General features: G+C 60.8%; 1 protein-coding gene across 5 annotated transcripts in view; it reads left to right on the top strand.

The window, feature by feature from the left end:
- HDAC7 (histone deacetylase 7) overlaps positions 1–23,257 on the top strand; it is a 40,907-nt gene extending 17,650 nt beyond the window's left edge. For 2 of the 5 annotated variants that reach the window (XM_029072694.1, XM_029072696.2), the window contains exons 2-25: positions 2,046–2,096; positions 3,272–3,480; positions 3,691–3,781; positions 4,116–4,242; positions 5,342–5,457; positions 10,351–10,476; positions 10,594–10,685; positions 11,186–11,366; positions 11,583–11,806; positions 12,260–12,454; positions 13,641–13,860; positions 14,372–14,505; positions 15,811–15,931; positions 16,993–17,042; positions 18,603–18,710; positions 18,830–18,885; positions 19,781–19,868; positions 20,368–20,487; positions 20,843–20,940; positions 21,268–21,386; positions 21,795–21,928; positions 22,047–22,131; positions 22,231–22,369; positions 22,937–23,257. In XM_029072694.1, the coding sequence (XP_028928527.1) occupies positions 2,046–2,096; positions 3,272–3,480; positions 3,691–3,781; positions 4,116–4,242; positions 5,342–5,457; positions 10,351–10,476; positions 10,594–10,685; positions 11,186–11,366; positions 11,583–11,806; positions 12,260–12,454; positions 13,641–13,860; positions 14,372–14,505; positions 15,811–15,931; positions 16,993–17,042; positions 18,603–18,710; positions 18,830–18,885; positions 19,781–19,868; positions 20,368–20,487; positions 20,843–20,940; positions 21,268–21,386; positions 21,795–21,928; positions 22,047–22,131; positions 22,231–22,369; positions 22,937–22,988 (2,936 nt within the window). In that variant the 3' untranslated portion in view covers positions 22,989–23,257. Of the gene's footprint in view, positions 1–2,045; positions 2,097–3,271; positions 3,481–3,690; positions 3,782–4,115; positions 4,243–5,341; positions 5,458–8,793; positions 8,923–10,350; positions 10,477–10,593; positions 10,686–11,185; positions 11,367–11,582; positions 11,807–12,259; positions 12,455–13,640; positions 13,861–14,371; positions 14,506–15,810; positions 15,932–16,992; positions 17,043–18,602; positions 18,711–18,829; positions 18,886–19,780; positions 19,869–20,367; positions 20,488–20,842; positions 20,941–21,267; positions 21,387–21,794; positions 21,929–22,046; positions 22,132–22,230; positions 22,370–22,936 lie in introns of those variants that run through there. The other 3 variants (XM_039913236.1, XM_029072697.2, XM_029072698.2) reach the window with 3 other exon arrangements.
- Positions 23,258–23,534: the final 277 nt, after the last annotated feature.

Genomic DNA, 23,534 nt, shown 5'->3' with positions numbered 1-23,534 from the left:
CGGTTTGGGTTTTTTTTTCCCCGTCCCCTTCCTGGCCATTCCCGGGAGCCTTTTCCGCTGCCCACGGAGGCAGTGAGTTAAAAGAATAGTCAGCCTTCTGGCCGCCGAGATCCGTTTCCTGAGTCAGCACTGATTTCTCAGATGGCGTGGTCTTGTCCTCTTCCAAGCGCTTAGCGCAGTTACCGTGGTGTTGGTTTTGGGGGTTCGTCAAGGGCTTACGCTGCGCCAGCCACCGTACTAAGCGCGGGGGATAGATACGAGGTAATGGGGTTGACCGCGATCCCTGTCCCGCGTGGGGCCCACGCTCTCAATCCCCATTTTCCAGATGAGGGAACTGAGGCCCAGGGAGGTGAAGCGACTCGGCCGAGGTCACGCGGCAGACGAGTGGCAGAGCCCGGGATTAGAACACGGGTCCGCTGAGTGCCAGGCCCGTGCTCTTCCCACCAGGCCACGCTGCTTCTCAGTTCTCTGCGCACGGGAGGTGCTCAATAAATACCCCCAATTGATCCTGTGGAGGCTTTGGAGTCCCTTCCCCTTTGGATTTGGATAAAAGCAGATTATTTTGGCCGAAGAGCGTTTTATATAGCATTTTCATGGCACAGAATTCGATCGCTAAAATGATTATTAAGCAGCCCGGTGAAAAAGGCCAGAAGACCCAGCTCCGCCACTTGCCTGTTCATGTGACTGGGCGATAATAATAGTGATAATGATAGTAATGACGATGGTATTTTTAAGCGCCTGCTATGATAAGTCACTTAACTTCTCTGTGCCTCAGTTACCTCATCTGTAAAATGGGGATTAAGCCTGTCAGCCTCACATGCGACAACCCGATTACCTCGTATCTCCCCCAGCGCTTAGAACGGCGCTCTGCACATAGTAAGTGCTTAACAAATACCAACATTATTATTGTGATGATAATAATAATCGTCGCGGTGTGCGTTAGGAGTTTAGTGCGTGCCGGGCGTCGTGCTATGCGCTGGGGTAGAAAATAGAACAGTCGGAGCAGACCCACGGTCCGGCTCCTCCTCGTCTGCCGTGCGACCTTGGGTGAGTCGCCTCGCTTCTCTGTGCCTCGGTTTCCTCACTTGTAAAATGGGGATTAAATCCAATTCCCTCCTACTTAAACTGGGAGCCTCATGTGGGGCAGAGACTGTGTTCCACCCGAGTATCTTAACGAACACCACAATTGTTATTATCTGCCCCCAACACTCAGGTCAGTGCTTGGCACTTAGGAAGAGCGTAACAAGTAGGATTTAAACAAAATTAAAAAGTTCCCGCCCCACGTAGGACTCAGGGAGTGTCACTGTTTATTGTACTCTCCCAAGTGCTTCGTGCAGTGCCCTGCACACAGTGAGCGCTCAAAAAATACGACCGAATGACCGCATGAAGGAAGAGGAGGAAGAGGAGGTGTCTCATCCCCTTTCTTAGAGATGAGGGATTGTGTCTACCATTTGTATCGTACCTCCCCGAGTGTTTAGTACAGTGCTCTGCACACGGTAAATGCTCACTAAATGCTCTCGATTGATGGACTGCTTAACTGGGGCATTTGTTAAGTGCCTTCCCTGTGCCAAGCACTGGTCTGAGCACTGGGGCCGATGTAAGGAGGTTGGACACAGTCCCCGTCCTCAGGGAGCTCACGGGGGAGCGGAGACCGACGTAGGAATATTAGAGCTGATGGCCGTGAATCACTGACGTGTGGGTACGTACCCGGGTGCCGAGAACGGAGAGAAATCGGCGCCTAAATGCAAGAAGCAGCGTGGCTCGGGGAAAGAGCACAGGCTTGGGAGTCAGAGGTGATGGGTTCGAATTCCGGCTCTGCCACTTGTCAGCTGTGGGACTGTGGGCAAGTCTCTTCACTTCTCTGGGCCTCAGTTCCCTCACCTGTAAAATGGGGGTGAAGACTGTGAGCCTCACGAGGGACAACCCGATTTCCCTGTATTTCCCCCAGCGCTTAGAACAGTGCTCTGCACATAGTTAGCGCTTAACAAATGCCGACGTTATTGTTATTATTGTCCTCGTCTCCGCTCACCCTGTTCTCTTCACAGATGGGAGTGAGGTGAGCCTGGGCACCCGGCGCCACGGCCCCCCTGGCCCAGGTAAGAGCCGGGACCGGGAGAGGGGAAGGCCCTGGCCGGGGGACGGGGAAGAGGTGCATCATGTGAGGGGGGGGCAGAGCAGCGGGAAGTGGATTTGGGAAGGCCCGTTAGCGTTGGGGGGGCTGGAGTTCGGGGATATCGTCGAGGCGAGGGGAGCCGGGGGGACTCCAGGAGATGTGGGCTCCCCGACGTATCTCAGCAGCCATCGGGCGGATGGACTCCGGGTTGAGCGGGGTCGGGAGGTACTTTGAGATCCTCTGGGAAGAAGCAGCCCCATGTGCTGGTTCCGGAGGGGTCGGCCGTACCCCCGTCCTGTGTCCGGCGCTCTCTCTCTGCCGCCCTTCCTTCCTCACGCCACCAGAGTGGTGCCGGGGCCGGCGGGGAGAGAAGGCCCGATGCGGGTGGACGTGAGGGCCGAGAACCCGGTGGGGGACAGAGAAGGGGACGAGCCGGGAGCCCTGCCCCTCTCCCCCGGCCCAGACGCTCGCCCGGGGCCTGGCCGCCTCCGGGGCCCTCCCGCTCCTGGGGCGAGGCGTCCCAGGCGGGGCCTCCCTCTCAGCCGGTCACCAACAGTCACTTGTGCCCACACCCCTGGCACCTCGCCCGGACCTGCGAAGAGGCCGGGCGGCAGGGAAGGACCGACGCCGGCCGGAGCGCTTGGGGAAGAGGCCGCTGGGCCCCCGGAGGGCCTCGGGCCAGCCGGAAGGGAGGGCGGCGGCGGGCGCCGAACCAACCGGGGCCCGAGGGAGCGGAGGAATCTGCCCGGGGCCCGCAGTGGCCTGGCCCCCATCGGGCCGTTACCGGTGGCAGGTGGGAGGCGCCGGCCGGAGGTGAGGAGAAGGGAAGGCCGGCGGTCAGGGCGGCCCCCGCCCCGGCCGGCGGCAGTCAGGGCCCCCGGCCGGCCGCCTCTGTCTTCGGAGGAGGGCAGGAGGGAGGGGGGAGCAGGGGCTCCTGGGGAGAGGAGGAGGAAGGAGGGAAAGGAGGAGGAAAGACTGCGGAGAGTGGTGACTCGGGGATGGTCCGGGCCCAGCTGGGCACCCAGGCTAGTCCGGGATTCCCCCCTCCAGAGTTTAGTGGGTCGGAGTTTAGTAGGGAGAGCGGAGCCTCCCCGAGAGGCGGTGGTGGTGGCGGGGGGCCCGTGTCTGATGAATCCCCTTGCCGTTCTGTGCCCCCAGCCTACGAGACCCTCCGTGGCACCCCGCCGGGGCCCCAGGCCGCGCCCATGGACCTGCGCGTGGGGCAGCGGCCCCCGCCGCCCGCGGAGCCCCCCGCCGTGGAGCCCTCCACCCCGGAGCCGGCCCTGCTGGCCCTGCAGCACACCCAGCGCCTGCACCACCAGCTCTTCCTCGCCAGTCTGCAGCCTCGCCGGCCGGAGCACATACGGGTACGAGCCCGGCCGGGCCCCCTCGGGCCCCCCCCCCCCCGGTCACTGGGTCCCTCGGGTCGTGGTCCTCACCCAGCCGCCCCCCGTTCCGCCCCCCGTTCCGCCCCCTCGGCTCCTTCCCCTCTTGTGGCTTTCCCCGGGCCCCGGCCCTCCCCGCCATCCCGGGCCCGGCCCTCAGCTTGACCCGTCTCCGGCCCCCTCCCCCTCCAGCTCTCCCTGGAGACCCCTGGGCCGGAGGTGCCGGCTGGCCAGCAGGAGCAGGAGTTGTGCCACCTCCTCCACAAGGACAAGAGTAAACGTAGTAAGGAGCCCGGGCCCCGGCCGCCCGCCTCTCGTGTCCCTCCGGCCTCCCCCCGGCCTGTCTGTGTCTGGATGTCCCCGTCTGTGTCTGTGTCCATCGGTCTGTCAGCCTCCGCCTGTCTTTCTGCTCGTCTGTCCGCCCAGGTGTGTCCGGCAATCTCTGAGAGGAGGAGGAGGAGCAGGAGGAGGGGAGGGGATCGCGCTCCAGACTGTCCTGGAGGGGTGCCCGGGGCCGGGGCGGCTGGCCGGGGTCAGGCCGCTCGGGGGCCGGGGGCCCGGGGGGTGCTGGCTAACTTTTCTATCCCCAGCCTGTCCCCCTCCCCGCCCGTCCCCAGGCGCCGTCGCCAGCGTCGCCGTGAAGCAGAAACTGGCCGAGGTCATCCTGAAGAAGAAGCAGGCGGCCCTGGAGAGAACCGGCCACGCCAATGGCCCCGGCGTCCCCGGCCCCGGTATCCCCTACCGGTGAGCCCCTGAGATTCCCTCCCCCGGACCCCCGGACCCCCGGCCCTCCCGCCCCTCTAGGCCGGGAGCTCCAGCGCTGCCTTCGAGACCTCATGGCTGCAGTCTTTCCCTTCCCTCCCACCCGGAACTGTGGGCCTGAGAGTCGGGGGGATAATAATAACGACGGTACTTGTTAAGCGCTTACTACGTGCCGAGCGCTGTTCTGAGCGCTGGGGGAGATCCAAATTAGTCAAACGGGTGGGACGCCGTCCCTGTCCCACCTAGGGCTCACGCTGGGTTCCCTTGGGAAGCAGCGTGGGCCTGGGAGTCAGAGGTCCTGGGTTCTAATCCCGACTCCGCCACTTTGCTGCGGGACCTTGGGCCGGTCGCTTCGCTCCTCTGGGCCTCGGTGACCTCATCCGGAAAATGGGGATTGAGACCGGGAGCCCCCCGGGGGACGGGGACTGCGTCCGACCCGATTTGCCCGTACCCACCCCGGCGCTCAGCACGGTGCCCGGCACATAGTAAGCGCTTAACAAATACCACAGTTATTACGGTGGCTATTTTCTGATCTCTGCCACTCGGCTGCTGTGTGACCTTGGGCAGTTCACTTCCCTTCTCGGTGCCTCAGTCTCCTCCTCTGTAAAATGGGGATCCGATTCAACAGAATACCTGTTCTCCCTCCCCCTCAGACTCTGAGCCCCATGTGGGACGGAGACTGGGTCTCCTCTGACGGCACCGCATCTACCCCAGCGCTTAGTGCGTAGTAAGCGCTTTACACGTGCCATTCACGGGTTCGAATCCCGCCTCTGCCACTTAGCTGTGTGACCGTGGGCAAGTCACCTCACTTCTCTGGGCCTCAGTTCCCTCATCCGTCAAAAGGGGATGAAGACCGGGAGCCTCACGGGGGACACCCTGATGACCCTGCATCTCCCCCAGCGCTTAGAACAGTGCTCTGCACATAGTAAGCGCTTAATAAATACCAACGTTATTATGATGATGATGATCGTTGACGCCCTCATACCCAGAGCGCTCTGGGCAGCTGGACCTGCGGGGGAAGAGGAAAAGGGGAGGTGTTCCAGGACCCGTGAAGTCACCTCTTATTTCTCCCTCTCCCCAGAACCCTGGAGGCCCTGGAATCCGAAGGAGGCTCCCCCTCCATGCTAAGTGGAATCCTGCCTCCTGTTCCCAGTCTCCCCAGCGACCCCCCGGAGCACTTCCCTCTACGCAAAACAGGTGAGCTGGGCCGAGTGGGTGGAATCCCGGGATCTGGAGAGCGGGGAGAGGCGGGGAATGGCGGAACAGGCAACGAGATCCCCATCTGATCTCTTTTTACTTCTTTAAAAAAAAAAGGGGGGGGCTTAAATGTTTGCTTCAAACATCGCCAAGCCCTCAGCGGTCATGACCCTATAGGTTCGGACCAGTGGTCCGTACGCCCCCTGTTCTGCCTCGGCCAGGCATAGTGACGGGATTTACTGAGCGCCTGTTTCAGGCAGTGCACTGTATTGAGCGCTCAGGAAGCCCGAGGACTTTACACTCTAACGGGGGTAAATGTTCCCAGGCAGAGGAATCCAACAGGGGCTGGGTGTCTGACCCGATTATCTTGTATCTACCTCAGGGCTTAGTACCTAGCGGGCAACAAATACCATAATTATTATTATTATTATTAAATTGATCAATGAGCACTTTACTAAACTGTACAAAAAATGGAATAAATGCAATCGGTTAATCAGTAAATGGAATTTATTGAGTGCTTACTCTGCGGAGCAGTCAATTGTATTTATTGAGCACTTCTTGTGTGTAGAACACTGTCCAGAGTGCTTGGGAGAGTACCATAATAATAGTAATTATTACTATGGTATTTGTTCAGCACTTACTTTGTGCCAAGCGCTGTTCTAAGCGCTGGGGTAGGTACAAAGTAATCAGGTATCCCACGTGGGGCTCACAGTCTTAATCCTCATTTTACAGATGAAAAATACCAGTCGGGCCGGTAGACGCTCTCCTTGCCCTCGATGAGCTTTGAGTCTAGATACATAAATAATAAAATGGAATGCGTTCATTCAGTCATATTTATTAAGCGCTTGCTGTGTGCAGAGCACTCTACTAAGCGCTTGGGAAAGTACAATGAAGAGTGACAATCCCGGCCCACAAGAAGCTCACAGTCTAGAGCGGGGGATATACGCAGTAAGTGCTGTGAGGCGAGGTGAGGGGGGAAGAGCAAAGAGAGCGAGTCAGAAGGGAGTGGGAGATGAGTTACGCGCGCTTAGTACGGTGCTCTGCACACAGTAAGCGCTCAGTAAATATAATTGAGGAACAGTGGGGCTTGCTAATGCTGCTCATGCCCGTGCCAGGGGCATCTCCCACTGTAGAAGAAACGCTTAGTACAGCTCTGCACATAAGAAGCAGTGTTGCCTAGCGGGTAGAACCCGGGCTTGGGAGTCGTAGGCGGACCTGGGTTCTAATTCCAGGTCCTCCACCTGTCTGCTGTGTGGCCTTGGGCAAGTTACCTTCATCTGTAAAATGGGGATTAAGACCGTGAGCCCGATGTGGGACAGGGACTGTATCCAACCTGCCAACGCTTAGCACAGTGCCTGGCACATAGTAAGCACTTAACAAATAGTACAATTATTATTATTCCCTTCCTTTACCCTTCCTCCCCCCCACTTTCTACCCTCTCCCTGTCTCTCTCCCCCCTCTCCTTTTCCTCCCCTCTCTCATTTTCCCTCCCTCCCCACTCCTTCCTTCTCTCCCCAGTTTCTTTCTCTCCTCCCCCCCATTCCCTCCCTCTTTCCCTCCTTCTCCCCTTTCTCCCTCCTCCCCCTCCCAGTCATTCATTCATTCATAACAGTAATAATTATGGTATTTAAGCGCTTACTGTGTGCCAAGCACTATTCTAAGCGCTGGGGTAGATACAAGGCAATCAGGTTGACCCACATGGGGCTCACAGACTCAATCCCCATTTTCCAGATGCGGTAACTGAGGCCCAGAGAAGCGAAGTGACTTGCCCAAAGTCACACGGCTGATAAGTGGCGGAGCCGGGATTAGAACCCACGACCTCTGACTCCCAAGCCCGGACTCCCGCTTGTCAGCTGTGTGACCTTGGGCAGGTCACTTAACTTCTCTGCGCCTCAGTTATCTCGTCTGTCAAATGGGGATTAACTGTGAGCCTCACGTGGGACAACCTGATGACTCTGTATCTCCCCGAGCGCTTAGAACAGTGCCCTGCACATAGTAAGCACTTAACAAATACCAACATCATTATTATTATTATCTCTTCTGTCAAATGGGGATGAAGACCGGGAGCCCTCCGTGGGACAACCTGATGACCCTGTATCTCCCCCAGCGCTCAGAACAGTGCTCAGCCCAATACCCACCTTTCATTTCATTTACTGAGCGCTTCCTGTGGGCAGAGCACCTTACTAATAACAATAATAATGTTGGTATTTGTTAAGTGCTTCCTATGTGCCGAGCACTGTTCTAAGCGCCGGGGTAGATCCAGGGTCATCAGGTTGTCCCATGTGAGGCTCACAGTTCATCCCCATTTGACAGATGAGGGAACTGAGGCCCAGAGAAATGACTTGCCCACAGTCCCACGGCTGCCGAGTGGCAGAGCCGGGATTCGAACCTGTGACCTCTGACCCCCAAGCCCGGGCTCTTTCCACCGAGCCACGCCACTAAGCGCCGGGAAGGTACAGTTCAGCAGCGAGGAGAGGCAGTCCCTGCCCACCAACGGGCTTACGGCCTAGACGAGGAAACGGGCATCGGTCCGGGGGAATAAATGGAATGACGGATGAGTGCGCATCCAAAGGAGTTAGACGGGCCTGCCTGTGAATAAGTCGACCGTAAGCCCGTCGACGGGCAGGGATGGTCTCTCTCTGTTGCCGAATTGTCCATTCCAAGCGCTCAGTACAGTGCTCTGCACCTAGGAAGCGCTCAATAAATACCGAGCTAAGGCGCTAAATAGAGAAGCAGCGTGGCTCAGTGGAAAGAGCCCGGGCTTAGGAGTCAGAGGTCACGGGTTCGAATCCCGGCTCCGCCGCTTGTCAGCTGGGTGACTTGGGGCAAGTCCCTTCACTTCTCCGTGCCTCAGTCACCTCATCTGGAAAATGGGGACGAAGACTGTGAGCCCCGCATGGGACAACCCGATGACCCTGGATCTCCCCCAGCGCTTAGAACAGTGCTTGGCACAGAGGAAGCGCTTACCAAATACCAACATTATTACTACTGTTGAATGAATGAATGAATGCATGCATGAATAAATGAATGAATGACCATGGGGGTGGCTTGCCGATGGATCCCGTCCGTCGTCCCCCCCCCCCCAGCGCGCATGCGCGTCGGGCGGGAAGCCGTTGGGGGCGCCTCGGAGAGCCCCTAGGGGGCGCCCGCGCGCGCCAGGAGAAGTGGCCCGGCGATGGGTGACGTCACAGGGCGCGGGCGCCCCCGCCCCTCCCCCCACCCCGGGTCGGGGGTGCTTTTTTTTAAAAAATAACAAAAACCAAAAAGCAAAGGAGCGGGCGGCGGCCTTCCGGGGCAGGGGCAGGGGCAGGGGCAGGGGCCGGGGCCGCCGCCCCCCTCCTCCCGGGCCCCGCGCCCCCGGGATGGCGGGCCGCGGGGACGCCGCCAGGGGGCAGCAGCTCCCCGTCGGGTGGCTTTGGCTGCCCCAGCGCCAGCCGCCCCGCCCCGCCCCGCGGGGACGCCCCGGTGAGACGCCCCACCCTCCGCTCGCCGGCCCCCCAGGGAGGGACGGACGGACGGACGGACGGACGGACGGGCGGGGACCAAACGGGGAGAGGTGGACAGCGTTTAGGAGGAAGAAGCGGGAGATGGGCATCGTATAGGAGGAGGAAGGGGGAGGTGGGCACCGTATAGGGAGGAAGAAGGGGAGGTGGTCATCGTATAGGAGGGAGAGGTGGGCATTGTATAGGGAGGAAGAAGGGGGAGATGGGCATCATATAGGAGGAAGAAGGGGGAGATGGGCACCGTATAGGGAGGAAGAAGGGAGAGATGGGCACCGTATAGGGAGGAAGAAGGGAGAGATGGGCACCGTATAGGAGGAAGAAGGGTGAGGTGGGCACCGTATAGGGAGGAAGAAGGGGGAGGTGGGCATTGTATAGGAGGAAGAAAGGGGAGGTGGGCACCATATAGGGAGGAAGAAGGGAGAGATGGGCACCGTATAGGAGGAAGAAGGGAGAGATGGGCACCATGGAGGAGGAAGAGTAATAATGTTGGTATTTGTTAAGCGCTTACTAGGTGCAGAGCACTGTTCTAAGCGCTGGGGGAGATACAGGATCATCAGGTTGTCCCACGTGAGGCTCACAGTCCTCATCCCCACTTGACAGATGAGGTAACTGAGGCCCAGAGAAGTTAAATGACTTGCCCACAGTCACACAGCTGACAAGTGGCAGAGCCAGAATTTGAACCCATGACCTCTGACTCCCAAGCCCGGGGTCTTTCCACTGAGCCACGCTGCTTCTCTAAGAAGGGGGAGATGGGCACCGTGGAGGAGGAAGGAAGGGTGAGATGGGCACTTGGGGGAGGAATAATAATGTTGGTATTTGTTAAGCGCTTACTATGTATCAAGCACCGTTCTAAGCGCTGGGGTAGATACAGGATAATCAGATTGTCCCACATGAGGCTCACAGTCTTCATCCCCATTTTACAGATGAGGTAACCGAGGCCCCGAGAAGTCAAGTGACTTGCCCAAAAGAAGGGAGAGGTGGGCACCTTGGAGGAGGAAGAAGGGAGAGATGGGCAGCGTGGAGGAGGAAGAAGGGGGAGATGGGCAGCTTGGAGGAGGAAGAGAGGGGAAGAGGGACACTGATGAAGAAGATGGGGGAGAGGAGCAAGGAGTTGGGCACTGTGGAGGAGGAAGGGGGTACCGATGAGGAAGACGAGGGAGGAAACTGAGGAGAAAGAAGAGGGAGGTGGGCACTGAGGAGGAGGAGGAGGGGTACTGAGGAGGAAAAAGGGAGAAGGAGGAGCACTGAGAAAGAAGACGAAGGAATAGCAGTGGCACGGAGGAGGGAGAAGAATGGGGAGGAAAGGGCACCGAGGAGGAGGCCGAGGCGGTGAGGAGGTGCCCCGAGGGGGGCGAGGAGAGACAAGTGTTAACGAGTGGTCTCCCGGCAGTGTCGGAGCCCATCCTGAAGCTGCGCTACAAGCCCAAGAAGGCTCTAGAGCGGAGGAAGAACCCGCTACAGCGCAAGGAGAGCGCCCCACCCAGCTTGCGGCGCCGCCCGACCGAGCCCCTCGGGGGTGAGTCCGCCCGGCAGGCTCAGTGGGGAGCGGGGACCCCGCGGGGCAAGAGTGAGGCGAGCGGGCGGACGGACCCCTGCCCGGTCCAAAGCCGCTTCCCTCCCCTTCCACCCACAGATTCGTCCCCTAGCAGCAGCAGCACGCCGGTGTCCGGATGCAGTTCCCCCAATGACAGCGAGCACGGACCCTGCCCCGCCCCGGGGCATGAGGTGAGGGGACCCCCGGGCCCCCGACGGTCTGGGATGTCCCGGTGGCCCTGGTGCCCGGGCAGGGAGCTGAGGTCCCCTCCTCCCGCCCGGCCCGTGGAGTTGAACGGCAGCGACTGAGAGGGACCCCCGGCTTCAGGTTCTTTTCAGGGTGGCTCCCGGCTCATCTGGGCGCTGATGGTGGGGAGGTTACCGGAAGATCTCTGGGGAACAAACGACTCCCCTCTGCGGCTCGGGCCCGATGTCCGGGTCTGCCTGGCACTGCCGGGGCGAGGGTCCGGACACCGGCTTCCCCGGGAGGGTAGGCCCCGGGCCTTCAGGTCCCTTAACGGCTTCTTCACGGACCTCTCATCCATCTCTTCGCCGCCCGCTCCCCTCTCCCCGCTGACGGCTCACCGCCACCTCACCCTTCCGGCTCCACCTCCTGCTCCTCCTCCCCTTTCTTACCCCGCTTCGCCCTTCCCTTCTCTCTCCCCCCAACTCACCCTCGGCCTCTCGGGCAGGTGGATGGTGACCGCAGAACTCTCCCTGCCGTGGGGCCCCGAGTGCCGGTGCTGGGGGCCTCCCATGCCTCCCTCTTCCTGTCCCAAGGCCTCGAGCCGGAGGCTAGCGGTGCTCTGCCTTCCCGCCTGCAGCCTGTCCTCATCCTGGAGCCTTCAGCCTCGCACGCCCCACTGCTAGCTGGTAAGTGGAGCTTCCTGGGCCGGGGAAGGGGCCGGGCTGGGGCCGAGGGTTCCCCAGGCCCGACCTCCCCCCGGCCCCCGTTGAGGACTCGATCGGGTGGGATATCCCCTGGGAGGGGGCCCTAGTCCGTCTTGGATCCCCTGCACTCACCCACTCCCTGGCCTCTGCCGCCTTGCCCCCCTGCGTCCTCCCTGACCGTTCACCCGTCCTCCGCAGTGCCCGGCCTGGGGCCCGTGCCCTTCCACTTTGCCCACTCGCTCCTCTCGGCCGAACGGCTCCCGTGGCCGGGCCCTCACCGGCCCCTGGGCCGGACGCGCTCCGAGCCGCTGCCCCCCAGCTCCGCCGCTCGGCAGCAGCAGCAGCAGCAGCAGCAACTACTGCTGGGCTCCCAGCAGCCTCGCAACCTGGAACGGCTCAAGCAGCACTCACCCCTGGGCAAGGTGAGGGCCAGGAGGTGCCCGGGGGAGAGACCGGCGCGGGGACCGGGGCAAGGAGAAGGGGTGGGATCGTTGTGTTGAAGGCACATCTCTTCCAAGAGGCCTTCCCCGCCTAAGCCCTCCCCGCTTCTTCTTCTCCCACTCCCTTCTACGTTGCCCTGTCTCGCTCCCTTTGTTCTTCCCCCCGACCCCCAGCCCCACAGCACTTATGTTCACATCTGTCATTCATTTATTTATACTGATGTCCGTCCCCCGTAGACCGTAAGCCCGTCGTGGGCAGGGAATACGTCTGTTTGTTGAACTGTTCTCTCCCAAGTGCTTAGTACAGTGCTCTGCCCGCAGTGAGCTCTCAATAAATACCATGGAATGAATGAGACAGAGCTCAGAGCTGTGAAGATGGGTCTGGCTGCCTCCCGTAGTGGCCCTCACGCTCCCTCCCCATTTCATCCCGCCCAGTGGCCGGCGAAGCCTAGCGAGAAACCACGACTGCAGCAGATCCCCTCCGCCGAGGACCTGGAGGCGGATGGAGGGGACGGACGATTCGGGGCCCGGGACCCCGAGCGCAGGGAGCTGGTCCTGGGCCGGCTGGAGCCCGAAGGTCCCTCGGAGCCCTTGCGGCACCTCGGACTCAATCCCCAGCAGCAGCAGCAGGTACCGAGGGCTCCGAGGGCAGTGAATGGGGGGCCAGCTGCGTTCGCACACCCATCCCACGGCCCGGGGGAAGAGGAGAAACCCGATTTGTTCGGAGACCTTTGGGTGGGGCGGCCTCCGGCATCAGGGCCAGGCAGACGCTAGAATGGGAGTGGGCTTTTGAACTGGGATTTACAGTGGCCTCAGGATGCACGTGAATACTCTGGCTTCAGGGGGAGCGGCTCGGTCAATCAGTCCTATTTATCGAGCGCTTAATGTGTGCAGAGCATCGTCCTAAGCGCTTGGGAGAGTACGTTACAACTGAGTTGGGAGACGCGTTCGCTGTCCACAAGCTGAGGGGGAGCTTACGTTAATCACCGAGTCGATCTGTGATATTTATTGAGTGCTTACTCTGGACAGAGCACTGTACTAAATGCTTGGAGAGGGGTCAGAGCGTCATTCGTTCATTCAGTCGTATTTATTGAGTGCTTACCGTGTGCAGAGCGCTGTACTAAGCGCTTGGAAAGCACAATTCGGCAACAAATAGAGACAATCCCTACCTAACGGGCTCACAGTCTTGAAGAGGGGAGAAAGATAACATAACAAAACAAGTAGACAGGCATCAATAGCATCAGTATGAATAGATAGAATTATAGATCTGTAAACATCGTTAATAAAATAAATAGAATGATAAATATGTATATATACAAGTGCTGTGGGGTGAGGAAGGGGTAGAGCGGAGAGAGGGTGTCGGGGCCACGGGGAGAGGAGGTGGAGCAGATCATCTGTAAAATGGGAATTGAGACTGTGAACCTTATGTGGGCCGTGGATTGGGTCCCACCTGATTATCTTGCATCTACCTCAGTGCTTAGATCAGTGCCTGGCGTATAGAAAGCACTTAGCAGATGCCATTTTTAAAAAGTGTGTGTGTCTCTGTGTGTGTGTGAGGGAAAAAGAGGGAGAGAGATTAGGTCAAAAGGCCTCTTGACTGTAAGCTAGTCGTGGGCAGGAATGAGTCTCTTATATTGTATTCTCCCAAGCACTTAGTACAGTGCTTTGCACACGATAAGTGCTCAATAAATACAATGGAGAGAGAGGGGAACGGGGACCTAGGGGTGGGGAAAGAGGCAAAACAGACGAGTCAGGAGGAGCAGGGGCCGGGGGTGGAGATAGGATCCCTGACTCTGACCAGTTTCCCCTTCTTTAGGTCTTCCTGAGGGAGCCGCAGCGGGTATCCGGTCACCCACCTCGGGTGGCCCCGGGCAACACCCTGCTGCTGTCTTTCGCCCAGGGCGGGCACCGGCCTCTGACCCGCGCCCAGTCCTCTCCGGCTGCGCCCGCCTCGCTTCCCTCCACCGAAGCTTCCAGCAAGTCTGGGGGGCTTCCTGGGCCCGAGACCCCTGCTAGGACCACAGCCTTCACCACTGGTGAAATTCACATGGGTTAGGGCCGGAGGGAGGAAGGGGGAGAGGGAGAAAATGAGTGAATGCGTGTGGGTGGGTGCCTGTTAGCCGGGGGGTGGGACGAGGGGAGACCGCGCGGAGGGGAGACAGCGGGATGTCGGCGTGGAGGGGGTTGTGAGGCGCTGTCGTCATGGGGAGGGCAGGGGCTCTGGAGCTAAAGACCGTTGGTGTACTAGAGAAGCGGCGTGGCTTAATGCGTGGAGCCCGGGCCTGGGAGTCGGAAGGTCACGGGCACTAATCTGTTGTGTGGCGTTGGGCAAGTCACCTCACTTCTCTAGGTCTCAGTTACCTCCTCTGCAAAATGGGGAGGGAGACTGTGAGCCCCACGGGGGACCGGGACCGTGTCCAACCTGATCTGCTTGTATCCACCCCAGCGCTTAGTACAATGCCTGGCACGTAGTTGAACACTTAAATGCTGTTATGATTATTATTGACGCCTCCTCCTCCTCTTCTTCCTCCTCCCCTTCCTTTTCAGGGCTGGTGTATGACTCAGTGATGCTCAAGCACCAGTGCTCCTGCGGAGACAACAGCAACCACCCCGAGCACGCCGGCCGCATCCAGAGCATCTGGTCCCGGCTGCAGGAGCGGGGCCTGCGCAGCCAGTGCGAGGTGAGGGGGTGGGGGCCGGGCTGGGGTCCCCGTTCGGGCTGGAGCAGCAGGAGAGGGCGAGGCCGGGGGTGGGCAGGGGGCCGGGGCCGGGACGCGGCAGCTTTCCGGCCGCTAGGTCGGCCTTTAATCGGGGGTTCCTTGGCCGGTGAGGGCGGGTGGATCGGAAGAGAAGCAGTGTGGCCTAATGGGAAGAGCCCGGGCCTGGAAGTCAGAAGACCTGGATTCTAATCCCGGCATCGACACCTGCCTACTGTGTGAGCTGGGGCAAGTCACTTCAATCGATCAGTCAATCGTATTTGAGTGCTTACTTCGTGCAGAGCACTGTACTAAGCGCTTGGGAGAGTCTAATATAACAGAGTTGGGAGACACATTCCCCGCCCACAACGAACTCACGGTTTAGAGGGATTTCACTCCTCTGGGTCTCAGTGGCCTCGTCTGCAAAATAGCGGTTCATTACCTGTTCTCCGTCTTAGACTATGAGCCCCGCGTAGGACGGGGACCGTGTCCCACCTGAATGTCTTGTCTCTACCTCAGCGCTTAGAACAATGCTTGGCACGTAGTAAGCGTTTGACAAAAGCCACAATTATTGTGGTTGTTGTTGGTATAAGAATTATTATTATTTACAGGCTGCTGAGGCAAATGGGCAATGAGGGTCAGTCAGTCAATTGTATTTATTGAGCGCTTAGTACGTGCAGACCGCTGGACTAAGCGCCTGGGAGAGGGCAATACCTTAAACAGGCACATTTCCTTTCCACAGTGAGCTTACAGTCTAGAGGGTGGGGAGGGGCCGGCTGGGGAGGCCGTGGGGGCCGGGGCGATTCCTCGGAGGACTGCCCGCCCTCCGCCACCTGTCTACTGTGTGGCCTTGGGCAAGTCACTTCACTTCTCTGTGCCTCAGTTACCTCATTGGTAAAAAGGGGATTATGACTATGAGCCCCATTTGGGACAGGGACTGTGTCCAACCTGATTAGCTTGTGTCTCCCCCAGCGCTTAGAACAGGGCTTGGCCCATAGTAAGCACTTGACAAGATACCCCGGTTATTATATGCAGACCAGCCCCATTTAGCCAAGGGCTCCTCAGGCCGGGGCGAAAAGGGTCTTCCTTGATCTCCCCCTTTTCCTTCCTTCCCCCTTTTCTCCTGCCTCGCTCCTCTCTCCATTCCAAGCTCGTGGTGGGCAGGGAAAGTGTCCGTGTTGTCTCCCAAGGGCTTAGTCCAGCGCTCTGCACATAGTAAGCGCTCGATAAATATGACCGACCGACCGACTGACGGTCCGCCTCGGTGTCTGCCTTCCGCCTTCCCCGCAGTGTCTCCGGGGCCGGAAGGCCTCGCTGGAGGAGCTGCAGTCTGTCCACGCCGAGCGTCACGTGCTGCTTTATGGCACCAACCCGCTCACCCGGCTCAAGCTGGACAACGGGAAGCTTGCAGGTACTTCTCATCCCCTCCTCCACCTCTTCTTCCGCCCTGGTCCCCACCCCGTCCCCCCAGCTTTCTCTGCATCGCTCACAGCCCACCAGGACCCCCATCCGATACTTCCGCTGCCGTGCGGCTGGGAATAAAATCTCACCCAGCTTGGGAATTCTACCGCTGCCAGGGGCAACGGGATGCTGGGAGGAAGCGCTTAGAACGGTGCTCTGCACACAGTAAGCGCTCAATAAATACGATTGAATGAACTGAGTGATGACTGCCCTCTTGATTACCTATCCTTCCTCCCTCCCCATCCTCTAGCCCTCGCTCCATCCTTCACACTCCATGTGGTAGCTTGGAGGGAAGAGGGGTGACTTAGGGAGTCAGGAGGACCTGGGTTCTAATCCCGGCTCTGCCACGTGACTGCTGGGTGACCATGGGCAAGTCACTTCACTTCTCTGGGCCTCAGTGACCTCATCTGTAAAATGGGGATGAAGAGTAGGAGGCCCATGGGGACCAGGGGCTGCGTCCAACCTGATTAGTTTGGATCTACCCCAGCGCTTAGTACAGAGCTGGGCACATAGTAAACACTTAACAAGTACCATTTATTGTTGTTATTATCATCATCAAAGCAGCGTGGCTCAGTGGAAAGAGCCTGGGCTTCGGAGTCAGAGGTCATGGGTTCGACTCCCGGCTCTGCCACTTGTCAGCTGTGTGACTGTGGGCGAGTCGCTTCACTTCTCTGGGCCTCAGTTACCTCATCTGTAAAATGGGGATTAACTGCGAGCCTCACGGGGGGCGACCTGATTACCCTGTATCTCCCCCAGCGCTTAGAACAGTGCTCTGCACAGAGTAAGCGCTTAACAAATACCAATATTATTATTATTATTATTGTCTCTTGAGTTCATCCACACCCTAACTGAAACTGGCTGATCTTCCCAGCTTCTTCGTGCCTCATGCCACAGTCTCTGCCCCTCAACGTCTCTCCCACCCATTGCTTTGGCCCAGTCTCCTACCTGTCGCGCTGGTCCCGCTCCCTCCCCCCTCCCCCATCCCACGGTTTCCTTCTCTTTTCTCCACAGGGATCCTGTCCCAGAGAATGTTCGTGATGCTGCCCTGCGGCGGGGTTGGGGTAAGTGCCTGGGTGCGTCCAGGTGACCGACTGCCTCCTGTTGCCCGGATCTGGGGGGGAGGCGTGTCCCCTCTTCTCCCCCCACCCCCTTTTTATGGTATTTAAGTGCTCACTATGTGCCAGGCGCTGTACTAAGATCTGGGGTAGGTACAAGCTAATCAGGTTGGACGCAGTCCCTGTCCCCCACGGGGCCCCCCAGTCTTAATCCTCATTTTCCAGATCAGGGAACTGACGCCCAGAGAAGTGAAGTGACTTGCCCACGGTCACCCAAGTGGCAGAGCCGGGATGAGAACCCAGGTCCTTCTGACTCCCAGGCCCGTGCTCTATCCACTAGGCCACGTGGCATCTCTCCCCGTCCTCTCCTTCCCCCTTCCTTCCCCACCCCCCGCACCTGCCGGATCGCACGGGGTTCTAGCCGTCGGTCTTCGGGGAGGTTCCGCTGCAGGACTTCCCAGGCCCCCCGGTAGGTCTGGGTGGGCTCTTGCCCCCAGTTGGCATCGCCGAGGCACTGCCACGCGGGACCACCCGTCTTCCTCTCCTTCCCCTGCCCCAGGCCCGGATCCATCAGGGAGCTAGGAAAGGGCTCGCCCTTGGCTGCTGCGGGTGTCCACCGGCCAGCGGCGGCCCGAGGGAGGAGCCGAGCCGTGGGGACGGGACAGGTCGCCCCGGGCGGGCCGCAGGTGGTCCGGGGAGAAGGAAGGGGTCGCCCCCCTGGCTTGCTCCCTGCCTCCTGCTCACCGACTTCCTGAGTTTCCGACTGTTGTTTGCTTCTGTTTCTCTTTCCCTCCCTCTGTCTCTAGCTCTGTCTCTGTCTTTCTCTCTCTCCAGCTTCTCACAACTCATTTCTGCTCTCCTCGCCTCGCTCTCTCACCTCCCCACCGTCACCCCCGCCCCCGGGCCCCGCCCCCCCGGGCCCTCCCGGGTCCTCTGCCGGGAGCAGAGCCGCAGCCCGGTGGGGGCTCCGGGCAGAAGACGCTGGCGTGGAGGGCCCACCCCCACCCCCCGGCTCTGAGGGGCTGAGCAGAGTCCGCCGGTGGTGGCTTAAAACACAAACCCCCCAACCCCGAGTCCAGCCCAGGTAAACGTAGCTCCCGCCCTAAGTCCTCCCCACCTTCCCTCTGCCGCTCCCCCGTCCCCGCCCTCCTAGGACGGAGAGGAGCTGGGGTGAGGGCGAAGCCACGGACCCGAGTCGCCAGCTGACGTGAGAGAGCCTCACTGGAAACTGGGGGCTCCCCAGTGGCCGGGCCCGGCTCCCCGACCCGACCTCAGGGCCCGGAGCCGCCCGCGCGGCTCCTCGTCCGCGGGGGGTGCCCCCCCGAGCTCAGTCTTTCTGGCGCCGGCCTCAGCTCCCGGCCCCGGGGGCTCTCGAAGCGGTCGCCCCTGGGGGTTTAGCGGCTCTGAGGAGGGCAGCGTTGGGTGGGGTGGGGCCGGGCAGGCGGGGTGGGGGGAAAGCTCAGATCTGGACCCAGCTGACTCGGGCCCATCCGGGCTGGGGGGGCTCCCGAGCCAGGTCGGGGTGATGGGGTGACACTGATGAGGGCGGGGGCCGTGGCCCTGCAGGTGGATACAGACACCATCTGGAACGAGATGCACTCGTCTAACGCCGCCCGCTGGGCCGCCGGCAGCGTCACCGACCTCGCCTTCAAGGTGGCCGCCAGGGAGCTGAAGGTAGGGGTCGGGCGGGTGCGGTTGGCGGGAGTGGCGTGGCGGCGAGGAGCGGTGGACTGAGGGAGCAGCCCGGGCCCTGGGCGTCCCGGTGACCCCGGGGCTTCCCTCCCTGTCCCCAGAACGGCTTCGCGGTGGTCCGCCCCCCAGGTCATCACGCAGACCTCTCCACGGCCATGTAAGTATCCCCTCCGGGGGCTGGGGGGCGGGATCGTTAATCAGTTGACTTTTCTATATATTAAGCGCCCGCTAGGCGTCAAGCACCGTGCTCATTGTTGGGTTAGATCCACGGGAACGAGGTTGGACGGAGGCCCCGTCCTACATGGGGCTCACAGACTCAGTAGGAGGGAGAACGGGTATTGAATCCCCATTTTACAGTTGAGGAAACGGAGGCCCAGAGAAGTGAAGTGACTTGCCTAAGGGCACACAGCAGACAAGTGGCAGAGTCGGCATTGGAATCCAGGTCCCCCTGACTCCCAGGCCCGGGTTCTTTCCACTAGGCCACGCGGCTTCCTCCAGGGTAAAATCCAGGGACTCCTTCTTTCCTCCTCCTCTCGTCCCCAACCAGTGCTTAGTGCAGTTTGAGCGTTCACTTAATAAATCCTATACCTACTAAGACTTCTACTTTCCGCCCACCCGGTGCGCCTCTTCCCTACGGCCGCCCCCCTCCCCACCAAACTCTCTGTACCCGCTAGAGGATGAGGAGAAGCAGCGTGGTTTAGCGGATAGGGCACGGACCTGGAAGTCAGAAGGACCTGGCTTTTAATCCCGGCTCTGTCACGTGTCTGCTCCGTGGCCTTGGGCCCGTCACTGCCCTTCTCTGGGCCTCAATTACCTCATCTGTACAAAGGGGATCGAGTGTGAGCCCACAAGGGGACAGGTACTGTGCTCAACCTGATTAACTTGTATGTACCCCAGCACTCAGAACAGCGCTTGGCTCGTAGTAACTGCTCAACAAGTACCATTATTATTATTGTTATGAGGATGCGGAGGAGTCTGGGTAGGTGAGCGAGGGGCGAGAGGAGCGGGAGTCGACGTGAGACGGGAAATGAAGGACTCTCTCTTCCTCGCAGGGGATTTTGCTTCTTCAACTCGGTGGCCATCGCGGCTCGGCAGCTGCAGCAGAAGGGGAAAGTTGGCAAGATCCTCATCGTGGACTGGGTGGGCGGCTGAGGCCGAGGACGTTGCTTTCCTCCTCCCTGTCCCGTCCCTGTCCGCCTGCTGCAGGACTTCCGGAGGGTCCCATCTTGGCCAGGCCCCTGGGGCTGTCCAGACAGGGGACCGACCTGGGGGTCCTCCTCCTCCTCCCTCTCCTCCCTCCGCCCCCGGCGCGCCCCGAGCTGGTCACACTCATCTCTGGAGCCCCTGAATCCTGGGGTTTGACGCAGGGGCTTCAGGGTTCATAGCTGGCATGGAGGGAGGAGCAGGGTGGTAGGGCTGAGGGAGGGTCCTTTCCCCATTTTGCAAAGGTAAAAACAGGTCAGAGAGGACCACGATCTGCTCAGGGCTCTGTGAGACCCCCCCCTTCCCCAATTCCCCCAGCTCTCCCACCTCCCCGGCCAGGCTTCCCCCCACCATCCCGTCCCCCCCGGCTCGGGCTCCCACCCTCCCGGCCCGCGGCCTCTCCGCCGTGGTCACGGGCCCATCTCCCTGCGCCCAGGATGTTCACCACGGCAATGGTACCCAGCAAGCCTTCTACCAGGACCCCAGAGTGCTCTACATCTCCCTGCATCGCCATGACAACGGCAACTTCTTCCCCGGCAGCGGGGCTGTCGATGAGGTGGGCGTGGGCGCTTTCAGCCCCTACCTGTCCCATCTCCCCCGTCCCAGGTCCTTCTCCCCAGACCCCCAGTGCTTTCCTCCCCTCCACCGCCTCCTCCCCGCAGCCCGGGAGCCCACCCACCCCGCTCCCCTCGGTCCCGGGGGCTCGGGCAAGCCTGCCTGATGGAACTGCAGTGCCGGGGGAGAGGGGAGGTGGAAGGGGAGCATCGTTCTGGAGTGTAGTTGCCTCATGGCGTCCTCTCCCCGTTTCCCCACCCTCACCTTCCCTCTCCCTCCCCCTGCCTCCGTCCCTCGTGTTCTCCCCCGGCCTCTCTCCTCGCTTCCTCCCACTCCTGCCTGGGCCGGCGAGGCAGGTGGGGGCCGGCAGCGGCGAGGGCTTCACCGTCAACGTGGCCTGGGCCGGAGGCCTCGACCCGCCCATGGGGGATCCAGAATACCTGGCGGCTTTCAGGTCAGTGCCCGGGGCGACCGGTGAGGAGGGGGCCCGGGCCAGCCGGGTCGTCCCCCCTACCGGCTCCGAGCTGGAGGCCTCTCCCTCCCTTCCTGTCCTCCATCCCCACCCCTCCTCTTTCCTCTTCCATCCCCCCCCCGACCCCCCACTTGTGTCCCCGTACCCTGGAGCCCTCTAGGAGCTGCCTCTATAGCTCTGGGACCGTTGCTAAGCGACCAGGGCACCGAGCCCCGTTTCCTTCTCCCTGCCGGTGCATAGAGTCCTTGCCCTCCCCTCCGCCCCCACCCTTCCCCTCCTGGCAGACAGCGAGCGGCCATCTCCCTACAGGACGGTCGTCATGCCCATCGCCCGGGAGTTCTCACCGGACCTGGTCCTCGTCTCCGCCGGGTTCGACGCCGCGGACGGCCACCCCCCACCCCTGGGCGGCTACTGCGTCTCTGCCAAGTGTGAGGGAGGGGCCGGGCCCGGCGTGGGAGGAAACTGCCCCGGGAAGACAGGGGTGGAACTGGCCTGGCTTGACCCCGAGCAGCGAACGAGCACAGCCTGGGAATCGGGCTGGCCCCGGCCCCGGGGCATGGCCGGGCGCCCGGGGAAGGAAGCTCGTGATGTTCCAGGTCCTGGCACTGCCAGCCAGCCCAGCCTGGACCTGCTCCTCTAGGGCCCTCATGACCAGCATTGCCATTCTTAGATGGCTGGGCAGATTGGACCGGTGGCAGGGGGAGGGGGGAATTTGCTGAAGGACAGCGGAGCGAAGGGCAGAGGGGCTCCAGGAGGGAGGGTCTGGACCCTCGGGCCCCCTCCAGCCCAGCGAATCCCCTCCTCCCCCTCTCTTCCTCCTCCTCCTCCTCCTCCAGGTTTTGGGTACATGACGCAGCAATTGATGAGCCTGGCCGGGGGGGCCGTGGTGCTGGCCCTCGAAGGGGGGCACGATTTGACGGCCATCTGCGACGCCTCTGAGGCCTGCGTAGCCGCCTTGCTGGGCAGCACGGTGAGCGTTCTTAGGCGGGGACGCGGGGATCGACTGGCCAGACGTGCATCGGGGAGTGCCCCGGGGGCAGAGGTTCGGGGGGCCTCCCGCAGCCCCGGTGACGGGCCTCCTCCGGCAGGTGGACCCTGTCTCCGAAGAGACCTGGAGACAGACGCCCAACGCCAACGCCACCCACGCCCTGCAGGCCGTCATCCGCGTGCACAGTAAGGAGGGGGAGGAGGGCTGGGCCGGGGGCCGGGGGCCGCGGTCAGAAGGCGGGCGGGTGGGCGGCAATCCCCGCTTCACTCCCCTGCTCTTCCCAGGTAAATACTGGGGGTCGATGAAGCAGCTGTCATCCTGGCCCGACCCCTGGGACCCGGAGCCCCCCGGCACTGACTCGGAGGAGGTGGAGGCCGTGACGGCGTTGGCTTCGCTCTCGGTGGCCGTGCTGGCCGAAAAGAGGTACCGACCCTGCCTCCCCGCCTGACACCAACCCAGCTTCCCCCCACCACCCCGCCCCCCGGCCCCCACCTGTGGCTTCGTGGATAGGCCCGGGAGTCAGAAGGACCTGGGTTCCGATCCCATCTCCGCCACGTGTCGGCTGGGCGACCTCGGGCAAGTCTCTTCACTTCTCCGGCCTCGGCTCCCTCGGCCGTAAAATGGGGATTGAGGGTGCGGCCCGAGGGGGACGGGGACTACGTCCAGCCAGATTACCTCGTATCTGCTCCGGCGCTCAGACGGTGCTTGGCCCATAGTAAGTGCCCATTCACTCATTCAATTCCATTTTCTTTATTGAGCGCTTACTGTGTGCAGAGCACTGTACTAAGCGCTTGGAATGGACAATTCGGCAGCCGACAGCCCCTGCCCAACGACGGGCTCGCGGTCTAAAAGACTAAGTACCGTTAAAAAAAAGAACCCCTCCCAATCTCTCCCACTCTCACCCCCCCGTTCCCTACCCATCCCGGTCTTCCCCCCGCAGACCCCCAACATTCATCTCTCCCTCTCCCCTGCACCCTCCTGCCTTCTTAGGCCATCCGAGCAGCTGGTGGAGGAGGAGGAGGAAGAGCCAATGAATCTGTGACAGCTCAGGACAGCCCCCTCCCAGCACTCCCACCCGACTCCCCCTCGAAGCCCCGGGGGGGGCACGACTCACGGGAGCAGAGAGGAAGTCTCAAGGCCAGAAATATTTCTGTGTGTCTGTATGTTTGTGAGAGTGTGTGTGAGAGAGAGAGAGAGGGAGAGATTGTGTACCCAGACCCCACCCTGTGTGGGTGGCATTAGTTTTTGTTTAAAAAAAAAAAGGAAAAAAACCACAAAATCGGAACAATAAATGTTTATTTGCTTTTAAAACAGCGTAGAGCATCGGTGGGTCTGCGGGCAGGGGCCCGTGGGTGACTGGAAGGCCTGGGCTTTGCCTGTCTCTCTCACAGACCCCCGAGGGGAGAAGAGGAGGCCAGCTGAGCGCCCCCTCTTCCCCTGCAAAAGGCCCCAGGCCCAACGGGTGCAGGTGTAGACACTATTCCCCATCCCTCCTTCCTGGGCTCCGTGATGGGGGACAGTTAAGTGCTATGGGATCCCATCACGGTCTCCGCTCTGGGCGGCGGGATGGACGAGCGGGGAGGGAGAC

The sequence above is a fragment of the Ornithorhynchus anatinus genome, chromosome 10 (assembly GCF_004115215.2).
Source record: "Ornithorhynchus anatinus isolate Pmale09 chromosome 10, mOrnAna1.pri.v4, whole genome shotgun sequence".
NCBI classification, from domain to species: Eukaryota; Metazoa; Chordata; class Mammalia; order Monotremata; family Ornithorhynchidae; genus Ornithorhynchus; species Ornithorhynchus anatinus.
Note: the sequence above shows the minus strand (reverse complement) of the source record. Positions and strands in the feature narration are given on the sequence as shown.